Consider the following 14232-nt stretch of genomic DNA (forward strand, 5'->3'; position numbering starts at 1 on the left):
AAACAGCTACCAGCCAAGGAACAGTGAGCTGAGATTAAAAGGCTATATATTTATGAAATAAAAATAAGCATTCAGTGCGAGGGGAAATAACAAATATCAGTGGCCTTGGTTATATGTTTGAATTTATGCTGTTGTCAACTTGAAAACCTTGAAGATCTTTTCCCAAATCATTAGTTCATCTTACAACTTCAGTGTCTCTGAAATAAATGATGTTCAAGGACCTTTAGAGCCATTGAAATGCAATGTGCACACGAAAAATACTGCACAAGAGTCATTAAGATCTATAAGTGTATGATAGTTCATTAAATGCCAAAAGGAGTACAAACTCCTTCTTTACATTAAATATTTGTATTGTGTATGCCAATTTATAATTGATGTGGACTCCAGTACAAGGTCAAATCTGAACCATTTGAAATGTCTCAGTTACCATGATTACAGACATTTCAGCATTGATTTGTGAAACCAAACACTATTTTGACAGAGGTACCAACCTGAGCACCAAGACTCAGTGGTATAAAACCTGGAGCTGAACTCGAGGTGATGCTCCTTTGAAGATTAACATATCTTTGAGGTTTTAAGACCTTATAAGGTATGCTTTGCAAGTAAACTGCGTCATCATTTTAGTAACATTTCACAAAGAAACCCATGGAAAACATCCTAAAAGCCATTCTTTCCAAACCAAATTCATCATTCATGACACTTTTTACCCATCAGTAACTGGCATGTCAATATACAACGCACATTTTCTACATGGGTCAAAACATGTTATGTGGTCCATCATCCACAGACTACATGTTGGGCAGTTCACCAGCAGTAATTATCTTTACCATTACTATTATATCTTTTTTACAGTGTTTCTTCAAGATTGAAGAAACCATTAACTTCAACCATAGTCAGAGCTGGATGAGAGTTTGGCCATATATTATCAAAATAGTGGATTCCATTAAGCGCTGGGCTTCCTTTGAATTTTGACATGAACATATCCCTGCATTCATATTATCAAGTTAAGTAAGAAAAAGGTGCTGTTATTCCATCTGATTGTTAAATTATAAGTTATAGATGACACCATTATGTATCTGCAGTGATCAACAACTGTAGTGAAGGGGCAGAAAAATAATGGCAACCACAGCAGAAACTCCATCTATTAATGATTATAGAATAACCAGAATTTCCCCCCCAGGGATCAATAAAGGCTCATTTTATCTTATCTTAGAAATCTGCCATGTGTAATAAATGTGTGATGAAACATTAACTTGAAACAGCATGATTGTTGCTGGCAAACCTTGCATCTCAACAATAATGACAACAACAATACCACCGACACTTATCATGATTGCCTCTGTGGGAAAGACAGTGATGGTGTGAGGAACGTCACGTTACACAAGAAATTAAAATAAAACCAATTTCGTGTCACAAAGGAAACAAAAATATTGTTTGTGACTTCTGTGAACAGCACATAATTGTAATATCTGATATTTATTTCTTTTTTTTCCTAAAAACTCTCTCTGCTATAATCTGTCTTTCCCTTTCAGCCCCTCCCCTGTGGTAAATATATAGCACAAAAATATAGGTGGTGAATGCTCCCGAATATATATGCAATAGATTTACAGATCAGAAGATTCTGCAGCAATAACAAAGAAAGGAGAGAAGCACTCGCAGAGTGCAGAATTACAGTGGAACGGTGTCCACAATCATAGGGCTATAACCCTGTTTGTCTGTCTTTTAGCCTTTCTGTCAATGTATGTCTGTGTCTCCTGTCTATCAGCCTGTCTGTGTTTAGTTTGTGTGTAAGCCTGTTAATCTGTGTTTAACCTGTCTATCTGTCTGCAACAGTCTTAAGACCCTGCTTGTCTTCTTGAATGTGTCTATCATTTTTTGTGTTTAACTGTGTTTTTTGTCTCTTAATGCCACCTGTCTACACTCTGCATCTTTAGATTTTCGTGAATGTGTGTACCTGTCAACTTTTTATATCTGTCACTCAATCCTGTCAGTGTCTCTGTCTGTGTAACCTTTCGATGTGTCCATCTCTCAGTGGGTAGACAGGTAGTGTTCCTGTAGAATGTGCTTTAGTGCCAGAGCTTTCTCTGTTTCTCAAAGTCTTTTTCCTTTGTTAGTCCATCAGAGTCCTCTGTTTCCATTCAGCTTCTTTCTCATCAGAATCCATTGAAATTAACAGGATCTGGAACATCTTTCCTCAAGGCCATATTCTGTCTGATCTGATCTGTTATACGGAGAGAAGGCCAACCTCTCTCAGCAGTTGATTTCAGGTTAGACAGGCTCTGATTTGCTGTGTTGGGATTTCAAGATCTCATCTTTTCTTTTCATGACTCCCTCACTCTCCTTCCAGTTCAGTTAGGGGTTGACTCCAACTCCTCAGCCTCTTCTCTTATCCACTGGATGTGAAGGAGCAGTTTATCCATTAGATGAGTCAGTTTCTTCTCATCTGTTCTATTAGTGCTAGCTCCCCTTTAGACTCCTTTTAGTTTTGCTTTGCTCTAATCCCAGTTCAGTTAGGATTATAGCTCCATCTCCAGGGCTCCCCCTTATCCTTTGCTTAGGAGTTACTCCCTTTTCAAAGCAACTTTTGCTACTGTCTGCTAGCATTAGCCGTCTCAGATTCCATTTTAATAGAAAAAGACAAGAGACTGGTAATAGCAGCCTCTGGTTATCATGGAGAGAGGAGGTTGTCCTCTCTGGTTAGTAAGGTGTTATACTCCGTGGTCATTGTAGAAATTTTAGAGGCTCCTGCTCACAGCTAGTCAGTTTCTAGTTTACTTATGGTCTGCTGGTGACAGTGTCTGTTACTGTCAAATCTTGAACTCAGATAAACAGCATTCTTTGCTTCACAGTGTCTTTTGTGACATCCCACTCTCTCAGTAGCCATTTTGCTTCTGTGTTCCTCACAGCAAGTATTGGTTCAGTACAGTTGGGGAGACAACATGGTACAAATGAAATCAACCCAGTTTTGTAGTGCAGTTTATCTCTATGATGTATAACCATGGCCAGAGCACTGATAATGTGCTCTCGTTCTCCCCAGGCAAGGACTAACGGTCACAGAGTGGAGAGTGGGTCCTTCTCTCCAAAGCTCTGTTTGAAATACAAAATTTGGCACTGGGTTACCGTGACGTGACAGTATATCCGACTAGCAGGTCATGGCTTTATCATTATTACTGGTATTAAGGACAGTGAGTGGGATTAAATAAGAGGTCAAAGTGTACTAGCTGTGTTTGGTTTATAATCAAATTATGAACTATCCTTGACCAGCTATGACTTTGGGTTTTCATCCTTTTCTTGATGTAACATCTCACTTTGAGTTTACATTGGTTGTGTTGCAACCATCAAACATAGCAAATTCGGTTGTGGATACAAAATGCCGGGAGTGAAAGGAACCAACCCCAAGTTTTGGTTTCAGGTGGATAATTTTCCCTTGACTAGGCAAGATGAGGTTTCTGAACTGGGACTGAAGTTTTTTTTGTAATTAATGTAGACCATGCTGCTGACGATGTTGAGGTTTGAGTCGAAGTATACGGCTTTCCCCCTCCACAACCTTGCACCAATTGTGGTCCCATAAGATATCTGAGTCATTAAGTTCAAGTGAGGATAATCAATCCTCAGACCATGGTGCAGACAGTATTTAGATTTGGATCGAATCTAACAGCCTTCCCTTCCACCGCCTTGGCATTGGTGTTGTACATGGGATTCTCAAAGGCAGCCTGGCCATTGTTGTTTTCATGGACTGAGCAGCCTGTGTACTGTGTTTTTGGTGTGGTTCTGTGAAGAAGAAGAAAAACAGAACAGCAAATATAAATACAGCGTTAGAATGATAAAACTGCTCTTATTGTCTGTTAATATTATCATAACTGGGGAACAATAGCTATGGGGAGCCTTGGGAGTGGAAGAATGGTAAACAACTTTTAAGAAGGATTAGAAGGAGTGTTCTGCTTATAGAAAGCCTGAGTGAGATTCCAATCAGCCCATCCAAAACTAATTCCTTCAGCAAGCTTTTTTTTTTTTTAGATATCAGGAGACAATTGCACCTGTTAACAATGACAACACCAGTCAATTGTGCTTAAACCACACGTGATAAACTGAATTGTTTTGCAGCATAGTTTGCAATAGGAAATGACTTAATGACTTAACTGTCTCCTAGCATCTAAACAACCAAACGACCAGGGCGGGTTTTTTTGGTTTTTTTTCACGAAATATGACAGCTGCCTTTCTACGTCTTGTATGACAGTACAACAAACACAAGTGATGTAAATTAAATGACAGGAACACTTTTTTTTCCTATTGCTGAAGAACAGACATGACTTAAATGCAATTCATGTAAGGTTTTTTTAGCACACCTTTGTTTGTAGAGATAGAAGCCAAAGCCAGTGAAGATTAGAGCGAAGAAAGGCACCAGAATTGCGATAGCCACAGAACTGCTGTTAGTACCAAGCTGAGGCGGTGGCGAGTTCTGACTCTCCGACATATTGAGACCTGTTGCATACAAAGAAATGCATTGTCATTGGCCACACAACTGGTCAGGATCATATGATGAAACAACTGAGAATTATTTATCTATTATAAGCAAAATTGTGATCATATTATTTTTGGAAAAATGAAAAAACTAAGTTCTGTTGCATGCTTGAAAGGAGGTCTTCCTAAGTGGCAAAGTCTGGCATTTCTCTCCACAGCAGCTGCAAGTCAGATCTTGTTAACAGTGGATGCTGGAAGATCATCATTATTTTCTCTTCTCAGCATTTGCAGTTGAGCCGAGACTTATAATATAGAGAAAGCTGGTCAGATTGTGTTAAATGTCTTCTTAATCCCAAAATAATGAGCCTACTATAGGTGTGATTTGCCTCGGCTTATTTGCTGATTTTGGCATCTGTGCAGATCAGTTACTGATTACCTAAAGTAAATGACTCCTTTCAATTAAATTTGATTGCAATGGAAGATGCTGGCTGATAGGGCTTAGCCCTTTTAAGTGTAAAGAGCAGCTTTTGCAAAGTGAGAATCTATCCAGCACAAGGCTGACTTAGTGTGGGCAGTTAAGTCACTGTTGCCAGCAAAAAGGAGTTCTCTGATCAATTACTCCATCATTGAAATTCTCACAAACAGTTCATGAGATTTTCCCATCTCATTATTATCATTTACAGTCAAAGTTGACAAAACACAATCATGCAATATTTGGAGCTGTTACTAAACCTAAAACAGAATTACCCAGTCGTTGAAGTCCAAACTGTCCATAGTCTTTTCCCTGAATGAAACCTTGGAACACATAACTAGAACCATCAGGCTCTGCTGATACCTGGAGATGAAATGAAGAGATGACAAAGACAGGAGAGAAATAATGGTTGAGAAAAGGTTTTAGGAACAAAGAAAGGAAGAAGAGAGAGATAATAACATTTTGTGTCAACTCAGCAACATACAAATTAAAGATATTCTTCCAAATTTTTCTTATTCTATTGTTGAAATATCTGATAAGCAAACAACATCAGATTTACATATGTTTACACAATTGGGCATTTTGCTGTAAATTGTGAGTGATCCAGCTTGTCTGCAAAGATTTTTAGACCAGCGGGTGCTGCAAAACTGCAGATACCCTGTGATGAATATTTACTGAATGCATCAGTACAATGTAAAGAATTAGGCATAATAAGGGAAAAAAGGGATATGTACAAGAACCTAGAAAAATGAAGCCGGCTCACAGAAAGTAATCATTGCAGTGATTTTCTGAACAAATAAGATATGTGAAATGAACTATACTCTCCCAGTTGTGGAGCAGTGACTGTCTCACTCCCAATTTGCCTGTTCAGTCAATCAGAGAGATAACTGAATAGCACTGAATATGTTTGTCCTGTAGTTTTGATGACGGAATTAAATGAAGTTGATTATTTTATGTCCACTGAGACTTACAAATCCATCCATGGTCCAGGAGTCATCTATGATTTTGGCTGGAGAGATGGCTGAATCCTTCAGCTGGTTTCCCTGGTTCACATAGTTCACCTGGTACATCAGCAGGAGCAGCCTGGCCTCAGAAGCCTTATACACTCCTGGAGAGGACAGCAAAAACATATGGTTTATAATATCCCAGAGAATATAATTGCTAGCCTACTGCAGAACGTTACTATATATCAGAATGTGTTCTTTTTTCCACTGGTGCATCACGTTGCGTATAAAATATCAGTATCCAAAGGGAAATTATAAACATAGAAGAGAGAAACATGTTTTTGAGACAAAAAAACCCCAACAAGATTACAGTACGTACAGAAGAATCAGTAAAATGAGTTAATTATAGATAAAACGGTCTCAACACCTTACTCTTTGTAAATCACATTGCCTTTTTTTAAACATTATTCATTATTGATATAAGGGTTAAGAAATGCACAAATACTAGATTTATATTAGAAATCAACAGATAACAAATACTGATACTAGATATAGGTCCAATACCAACTAATAGCTGGATGTGGTATCAGTGACAATCGGCCAATCTGGTATTAGATACCATTATTTTAATAAATAACAATACAGTAAATGTATGTCTATGTATTTATTTGTTTACATTTTGTTTTATAAATTTAGAAAAGCATCTTTTAAGTCTATTCTAATTTTGCCTTAAACATAAAATAATGATCCAGTTTTATTGACACAGTTAGGCATAAAGCTTATTAATTAAAACACTGGTATTGAACTGGTGCTTGGTATTGGTTGTTACCCAGAGCCGTGGAATCGATATTGGTATCAGGACTGAAAAAGTGGGATCAGTACATCCTTAATTTATATCGATCCTATGATCTCAGTCTCAGAAGAAAAAGCACACAAGTGTACTTCCCAAATTGTTTAACTATTCCTTCAAGTACAGTGCTTCAGTAAGGAAAAAAATTACATCTTAAGACAACATTGAAGTTAAATGCAACTTGGCACTGGCCCTTTGGTGACTGCATGAGTGCTGCTTTAGTTGCTACTGATCTAAGGCCGCTCCTTTAAGCCACAAGACAGATGTTAAAAGCCTGATAGCTGCATTTTTTTGTTTTTAAATATGGTGTTCGTGCTATCTGCTACCAATTCTAGCTTCAACAGGATTTGTGTTTTAAAAGGGTCTTAACCCCCTGCTGATGTTGTTGTAGGACCCCAGGAGGTCTCTGTCTGAATAAGTGTATGTGTAGATGAGGGTTTGGGTGGGAAGTACTCTGACAAACATTTAAAAAGAAGCTGGCAGCTCTAGGGAGGGAGTGAACTTCATACAGCACTAATCTGACATAAAACAACACAGTGTGTGATACAAAAGGTCGAAAGTAGAAGCTTCATACTACACAGAATGTCTAACATAGAGTGCTGTACCATAAACATGACATACAGTATGACCTCGCCATGTCTTGTGACGCAAAGTTAACTATACATTATATACAGTATGTAGGATGTAATTAGGACAGATAACTAATTGCTGCATTGCAACATGCCTGATAGGAGCAGTTCCATGTTGCTGTTGCTAAGGGTAACATTGACCCTCCCTGTCGTGGAGTTGAAGCTGGTGATGCTCAGTGTCATTGGCTGCTTCCTCCCACGGTAATTATAGGATCCTTTCCATATGTAGTTAGGAGCAAAGACGTCATCTGGAACTAAAGAGCAGAACAGAATGAAACGGACATGTTAAAAACCAAATAGGACGTGTGTTTAGTAAGTATCAGTAAAATCTTAATTAAATAAAAATAAATAAACAATCTTGCAGAATCAGAATATAATAATAATAAAAATATAGTGTAATAGTGTATGCCTTATTGGAATAAAGTACAATAAATACATGAATAGATAGGAGTGAAAATCTTACACAGTTAATAGCCAGGAAGAGTTTACATTGAGACAGACTATTTCTGTAGTTTTAAAAGTTATCGCCTGCTTTGATAGTTACAGAAACTTGCACATATTGCAGCTATAAGGTTTCATGTGTAATGAAGAGTTAGATAAAATAAGAGAGACAAGATGATATTGTATTGATCCCATAAAGGGAAATTTAGGCATTACAGCAGCAAGCCACAAGTAAAAATTGGGCAACATACACAACATATGAATGTCTATATAAACAATGTACACATATAAATAGCAGCCAAAAGTGTAAGACCTGAGATGTAACTGCTTCGAAGTGACAAGTGCAAGAATATGTAGGAGCTGACAAGTGCAAGATTATGTAAAAGATGACAAGTGCAAGAATATGTCAGCGCAAACCCTGAGGTTGGGTGGTTCAGTGTGAGGAGATGAACTCAGTGTGAGTTACTGAACTCCAACAGAATAGAACAGATTACAACAGAGTAGAAAAAACCAAGAAGCGAACAAAACTACAGCACAGAGAAGAGCGTAGAGAACATCACAGTAGCTAATTTACCTTTCTATGTGTAGTGAGGAAAAATAAATTATTCAGAACTATGATGGAATGGGGTAGAGTACAATAAAATCGACGAGTACATGAAGAACAACACTGTGGAGGCAGGAAAGAGCTGGGTGGAATGAAGCAGAGCAGATTATTAAACTACAGCAGACAAGACTAAACCAGAACAAAATCAAATGGACAAGAAAAGTGGAGAATAGACAAGGAATGACAGCCTGAAACAGACAAGACTGTAATAGAACTGACCGTTAAGTTTTGGGCTGGGGGTTCCTGTTGCTGGTTTCACAGGTTTCTTCTTCTCTCCAGCTACACACAACAGAGATACAGAGGGTGAAAGACTTCTTAAAACATGAGCAGATATGCTGTGATACAGTATGAAAATATATTAAAATGTTTAGCTAAGGTCCTAAGAAACCCGGCTTATACAGGGGCAGGTTGCACTTTATATTACCAAATTAGGCTGCAGTGCTGGTCACCATTAGTTGCACATCCCTATAATGAGTGGGAAGTGTGTTGAAAAGGGGTTACCAATGATAAATATCTTTAATGATTATTTGTAGGCAGAGCAAGGCAATAAAGCTCATGACAAATAATTGTAGTGCATCTTAGACTGTTACGGACCAGTGCATATAATTTAAGGGGATCTATTGGTAGAAATATAATATAATATTAATAAGTATGTTTTAATTGGTGTATAATCATCTGAAAATAAGAACTGTTGTGTTTTTGCTACCTTAGATGAGCCCTTTATATCTAGATAGGGAGTGGGTCCTCTTCTACAGAGCCCACCATGTTTCCACAGTAGCCCAGAATGGGCAAACACTACCTCTAGAGAACACCTTTGGCATTTTGTGTGAGGTTTGCAGCAGTTTTCCTACATACTTTGAAGGGGAGGGGGAGGGGTATTCAGTTGGTTGCAATCTGCAATCAAACCGCTAGATGTCACTCAATCCACTACACTGGTCCTTTAAGTGTGGCCTTGAAGTTTGATCATTCAAAACAGCTTCTATCATCGCGTCAAGATGCAGCCATTGTTACCAACAAGAAAGGCAAGCAAGCCAGAGGGTACGTGTCCTACAATCTCAAATTGGATCAGGGAATGCTCCCATTTTATAGGCTACTTCAGGCCACAAGCTTGCCGCCCTTGGTGGAATGATTGTAGTTGAAGTTGAAGATTGCAGTTTTTTCCTTGCACAGTGGTGGCCTCACAACTTCATCTGTTAACATTTGCTGGTAAAAACACTAGCATAACACTAGTTTGAGGATTTCTATGATGAAAAAAATGACCAACTTGGGATTGCATGTACATCTCTTGGAATCTACACCTTGTTATTTGCCAAAATACCAATGGAATATTTTGTGGTACGATCCAAAGCCACAGAACAGCTACTAAATAAACACTGCGGTGAGATTGTTTTGTCAACTAGTGTTAGAGTCAACAATGGATGAATCCTGTCCTTAAAGTGCTGTGGAAGACATTGAAAGCTCCAGAATAGCTACGAAAGGGACATTGTGTTCAGACTGTTTTGGCAACTGTTGATTTGGTTTGAGTTCAGCCTCATGGTGGGTATTCTATGCTAGTAGTTACAAGATGTGGCTAAGAGGGATGGTCATTGGGCAGAATCCCTGCATTAGCATATCTATACATTACAAGGACGTGCTGGTGGACTGAAATAAAATCCACAAAAATCTGGACACCACCCAAACTGGCCTGGCCTGGCCGACCTCAGACTCACCACCGACCCACAGGCCGACCTGCCCATCAGGAAAACTCATGCTACTCCAGATGGCCAGTATGTCCCTGTATGTGTGCTGAAAAGGTTTCTTTGAGCAAGACACACCTAACACTTTTTTCATATTCAATCAATCAGCTCATAATCAAATGCACTTAATATTTAAATTACAGATAAGGGATTTTTTTCTTCTTTACCTCGACATATAGGCATCTTTCCAGTCCAAGTGCCATCACTCTTGCAAACTCTGTGTTCAGAGCCCCCAGCTAGGAAGTAGCCTGGCTGACAGCTGTACACCAAGGTATAGCCAAAACCAGGGAGATCCATCCCCACTACATCCACATGGAGCGCACTCTCAGGTTGCTTACAGGCATGGGCTGGAGAGGGAAGAGGGAATCAGAGCACTGGAAATAAGAGTCCGATAGACAGGTAGGATGACGTTAACAACTTGAAAGCATGTATGTTTCTTACGAATGCATTCAGGTTGTGTTCCGCTCCACGTCAAATCAGGCTGGCAGGTTCTAGAGGAGGAGCCCTGAATCAAATGACCTGGCTGGCACTGAAAAGAAACCACACTCCCCACCTGTGAGAAAAGCAGACACACAAAGATAGATAAAGAGAGTTTCAGAGAGATCTGTGTTTTCATGGTGCAAGGCTATGACTTAGTATTGGTCTGATAAATAACAAATGAAAGATTATTCATAATTCTGTAATATCTCTTTTTCTATTCAGAACATTTTATGAGTGGGCACTTGTGATGTTTGGATGACGTATAGTGTGATATGAAGACGCAACTGCAAATGCATGTAACTGTTTCGTTAACTTTCTTGTGAATAGTGTTGTTCTTTTTCTTTATTTCCTTCATTGATTGCCTTTCAAGGATACATTTTTCTCTCTCCTTGTATTACAATACTAACTTCATCATCACGTGTTAAAAGTTAAGACACAGCTAATGCCGGTGTTTTTAGTATGGAATTTTTTTTGTGTTCTCCCCGATAGTGCTTCCCAGCTGGGCCACAGGAGAAGGCTACATCCTGGTGGCTGCATGTAGGTGTATTGCTGAGACACAACGCATGCACTGATAGGACAAAAATATACACATAATCTGTCTGATTTGGATACTTGAAGCCTTCTATTAGCTTTGCAGGACTGAGGATTTTGAGGAGGAATGGATGACAGTGATCGATTGCTCTTTCAACATACATTTACATGGCATTTAAATATTGTATTTAGAGAAACATAAAAAATGAACTATGTACCATGTAATTACAATGACCCCTGTTCACATCCAACTGGAGACCTTTGTTGCATGTCATCCCTTCTCATAAAAATTCTGAAACATCCATTAAGGAGCTCCCATAACCCATCATTAGTTCAGTCTTTCTTCCTTCAGTTTTCCTTTCTTTTCTCTCTCTTTGTAATTACATACACAAGTTACAGTACCAATTAAAGGAACCAAAACAACAGCTTCCATATTATGAAGTTAGCTACTTAGATTGGAAAGTAGTAATGGAGTTAGTTTATAAGTGCAGACATCTTACCTTGAAACCGTAGGTCCGGTTTAAGGAGCCATAACGAGGAGTTCCTGGATTATCACAGCTGGTTTTGGTAGGTTCTGAAAAGTAAAGCAGTACAGGTAAGCAGCAGGTAATTACACACACAATCTAAATGAAAGATAAATTAGCACAAGCTTTATATACCCTCTCTCCACTCTCCTTTCCTCCACTGTTGTCATGGTAACAGTAGGCTACCTATCCCGGCATGACAGCAGGGGGCAGTAGTGCTTTATCAAAAAACGAAGCTGGGCCAGCTCTGTCAGTGAGTGTGAGTGTGTCTATGTGTGGCAGGGTCATCAGCATGTAGAGCACATCCTGACGCAGAGCTCGATTCAATACAGCTTCCGAAATGACAGATTCACTCTCCACCTCTCTCTCTCTCTCTCTCTTCCTGTACCTCTCTAACTGCCTTCTCCTTCTCTCTCTCCCTACTTTCCTCCCCATCTCTCTGTCTTTCTTTCTATCTTTCCAAGTCACTGTATCCACCTTCTTTCCATGCCCCCCCTCCCCTTGTCTGTCTTATTTAAAGAGCAGGCTGCTTCAGGTCAAAACTCATTCTGTTTCAGTCATGTAGTAATACACATCACACACCAACATACTGCTGCAATCACACACTAATAAATCAACCTGAAACACACGCACGCACGCACGCACACACGCACACACACACGCACACACACACACACACATACACACACACACACACGGGGAGTGCATTTCCTTCACAGAAAAAAATAAAGCAACACTGAGTCTTTTTGTCTGCATGCTCATGTATGTTTCATAGTCTCGATCTTAAAAAAAAACTCCAAACCAGAAAGATTTCACTTCACCAGCAGCATACTTACCCTGTATCTATACTTATATATTAAGTCTTAACATCAATAAAGTAATACTTCAGAAGAAACCTCTTATTTTTAGATTGTCTATTTCACAAGGTACATTCCACTTAATATCAACTGAACTGTAAGTGCTGTATGCTTGCCTTATCTAGTGCTATGAAGGAATAAAAAGTCAAGAGTCTGTTCGCATTACAAAAGCTCTCATTTATTACAGTTCATCACTGTACTTGATGTTTAAGCACCTGCTCTGAATCAGACATGTGAAGTGGTGCTCTAAACATCACATGTGGTGGTGAAATGACCCACTGGGACCATTTGTAACGTGTGCTGAATATCCCTTCTAATTTTCTTGTTAATCCCCGGATTGCAGGAGCTTGTTTGAAGTTGGACGTGGATGCCCATCTCTGCAAGCCTTTAACTAAATACTGTAAGTTACAGCATGTACTGGCGTCTCCCTTATGAGCAAGTGCTTTCTCTGTAATTTCTGAAAAGGGCTTCTCAAATGAGACTTATTCTTTAAGGCCTATATGTGTAGACATAACTGATCTAAATCTTACTGTTTTAGTAATTAGACATGAGCCCTTCTCTTAGAGGAAAGGAATTTATCATATAATGGATGCACTTTTTGATTTACATGAACTAGTTCCACCTTTAAAGAAAAACATCACAATATATATTTTACTTAATCTTCCATGGCTCGTGGTTGTGGACCCTGTGCTGCTGTGGTCCTGCTTGATAACCACCTCAGCTATAATTATTGTTATTATTGTTAATATTGTTGTTGCTTTGCGTCTCTGTGCCCCCCCCGTCTTTCTCTTTCTCTCTTTCAACCCAGCTGGTCAAGGCAGATGGCCCCCCACCTAGAGCCCGGTTCTGCTCAAGGTTTCGTCTCATTAAATGGGAATTTTCCCTTGCCGTTGTCGACAAGTGCTTGCTCATGGGGGAATGTTGGATCTAGACCTGCTCTATGTGAAAAGTGCCTTGAGATAACTTCTGTTGTGATTTGGCGCTACATAAATAAACTTCACTTGACTTGACTTGACTACAGTATGCAATCTAGCTTCCCAAAAAACATTTGTTCTGGCGAATGCTCTGCTGTACAGGCTAGATTCAAGTTGATCATTCATTCATTCAGCAGCCGCTCACGGTGTCTGACTAGAAATACTGTAAAGCAACATGCTCGTCCTAGGCTCTTTTTTCCACCTCTTCTTCATTGTCTCTTTTTGCTGAAGCAGCTTGGATCTCTTACGTGTGAAATTCACTTGGGAATGTATTTAAATGTCTATATTTATTGATAACTGACATAAAATGCATATTTAATCATGCATTCTCTCTAATGGTGAAAAAGTTGCCATTCTGGGAATTATACTTTCAGTCACATTAGAGGAATTCTTTAAGGAAAGTCCCCCTAAGGCTCCCTGTTCATTTACAAGATTGCCTCAGATGAGCCTCCAGCCGCTATTCATTATTATTCCAATAACTCTGTGTAACTTTAACTTTGACAGAACAGTAGTGGCTCTGCACAGTAAAACCCATGAGTAAACTGAAATAAGACTCTAAACTCCATAATGACGGCTTATTCATTTTTGTGATCATTAGGCAGAGGGATATCAGACACCAGTCCAGGCTCCCTGGTGAGCCACAAACCAGTGATGATAAACAGCAGGATAATATAAGTAAAATAATGTGTTTTGTACTGTAGGTGACAAACCCACGCAAACTGCCAGTCA

The 14232-nt window shown here is 39.1% G+C and overlaps 1 protein-coding gene across 1 annotated transcript in view; it reads right to left on the reverse strand.

Moving 5' to 3' along the window:
- Nucleotides 1-3611: 3611 nt before the first annotated feature.
- LOC128373891 (CUB and sushi domain-containing protein 3-like) overlaps nt 3612-14232 on the reverse strand; it is a 276110-nt gene continuing 265489 nt past the window's right edge. Inside the window, exons 64-71 of the mRNA XM_053334086.1 lie at nt 11649-11722; nt 10579-10690; nt 10305-10484; nt 7452-7610; nt 5905-6041; nt 5209-5296; nt 4347-4482; nt 3612-3771 (exon numbers count right to left, since the gene is read on the reverse strand). Of these exons, the coding sequence (XP_053190061.1) occupies nt 3612-3771; nt 4347-4482; nt 5209-5296; nt 5905-6041; nt 7452-7610; nt 10305-10484; nt 10579-10690; nt 11649-11722 (1046 nt within the window). The remainder of the gene's footprint in view (nt 3772-4346; nt 4483-5208; nt 5297-5904; nt 6042-7451; nt 7611-10304; nt 10485-10578; nt 10691-11648; nt 11723-14232) is intronic.

Source organism: Scomber japonicus, chromosome 15, assembly GCF_027409825.1.
Source record: "Scomber japonicus isolate fScoJap1 chromosome 15, fScoJap1.pri, whole genome shotgun sequence".
Classification (NCBI taxonomy): Eukaryota; Metazoa; Chordata; class Actinopteri; order Scombriformes; family Scombridae; genus Scomber; species Scomber japonicus.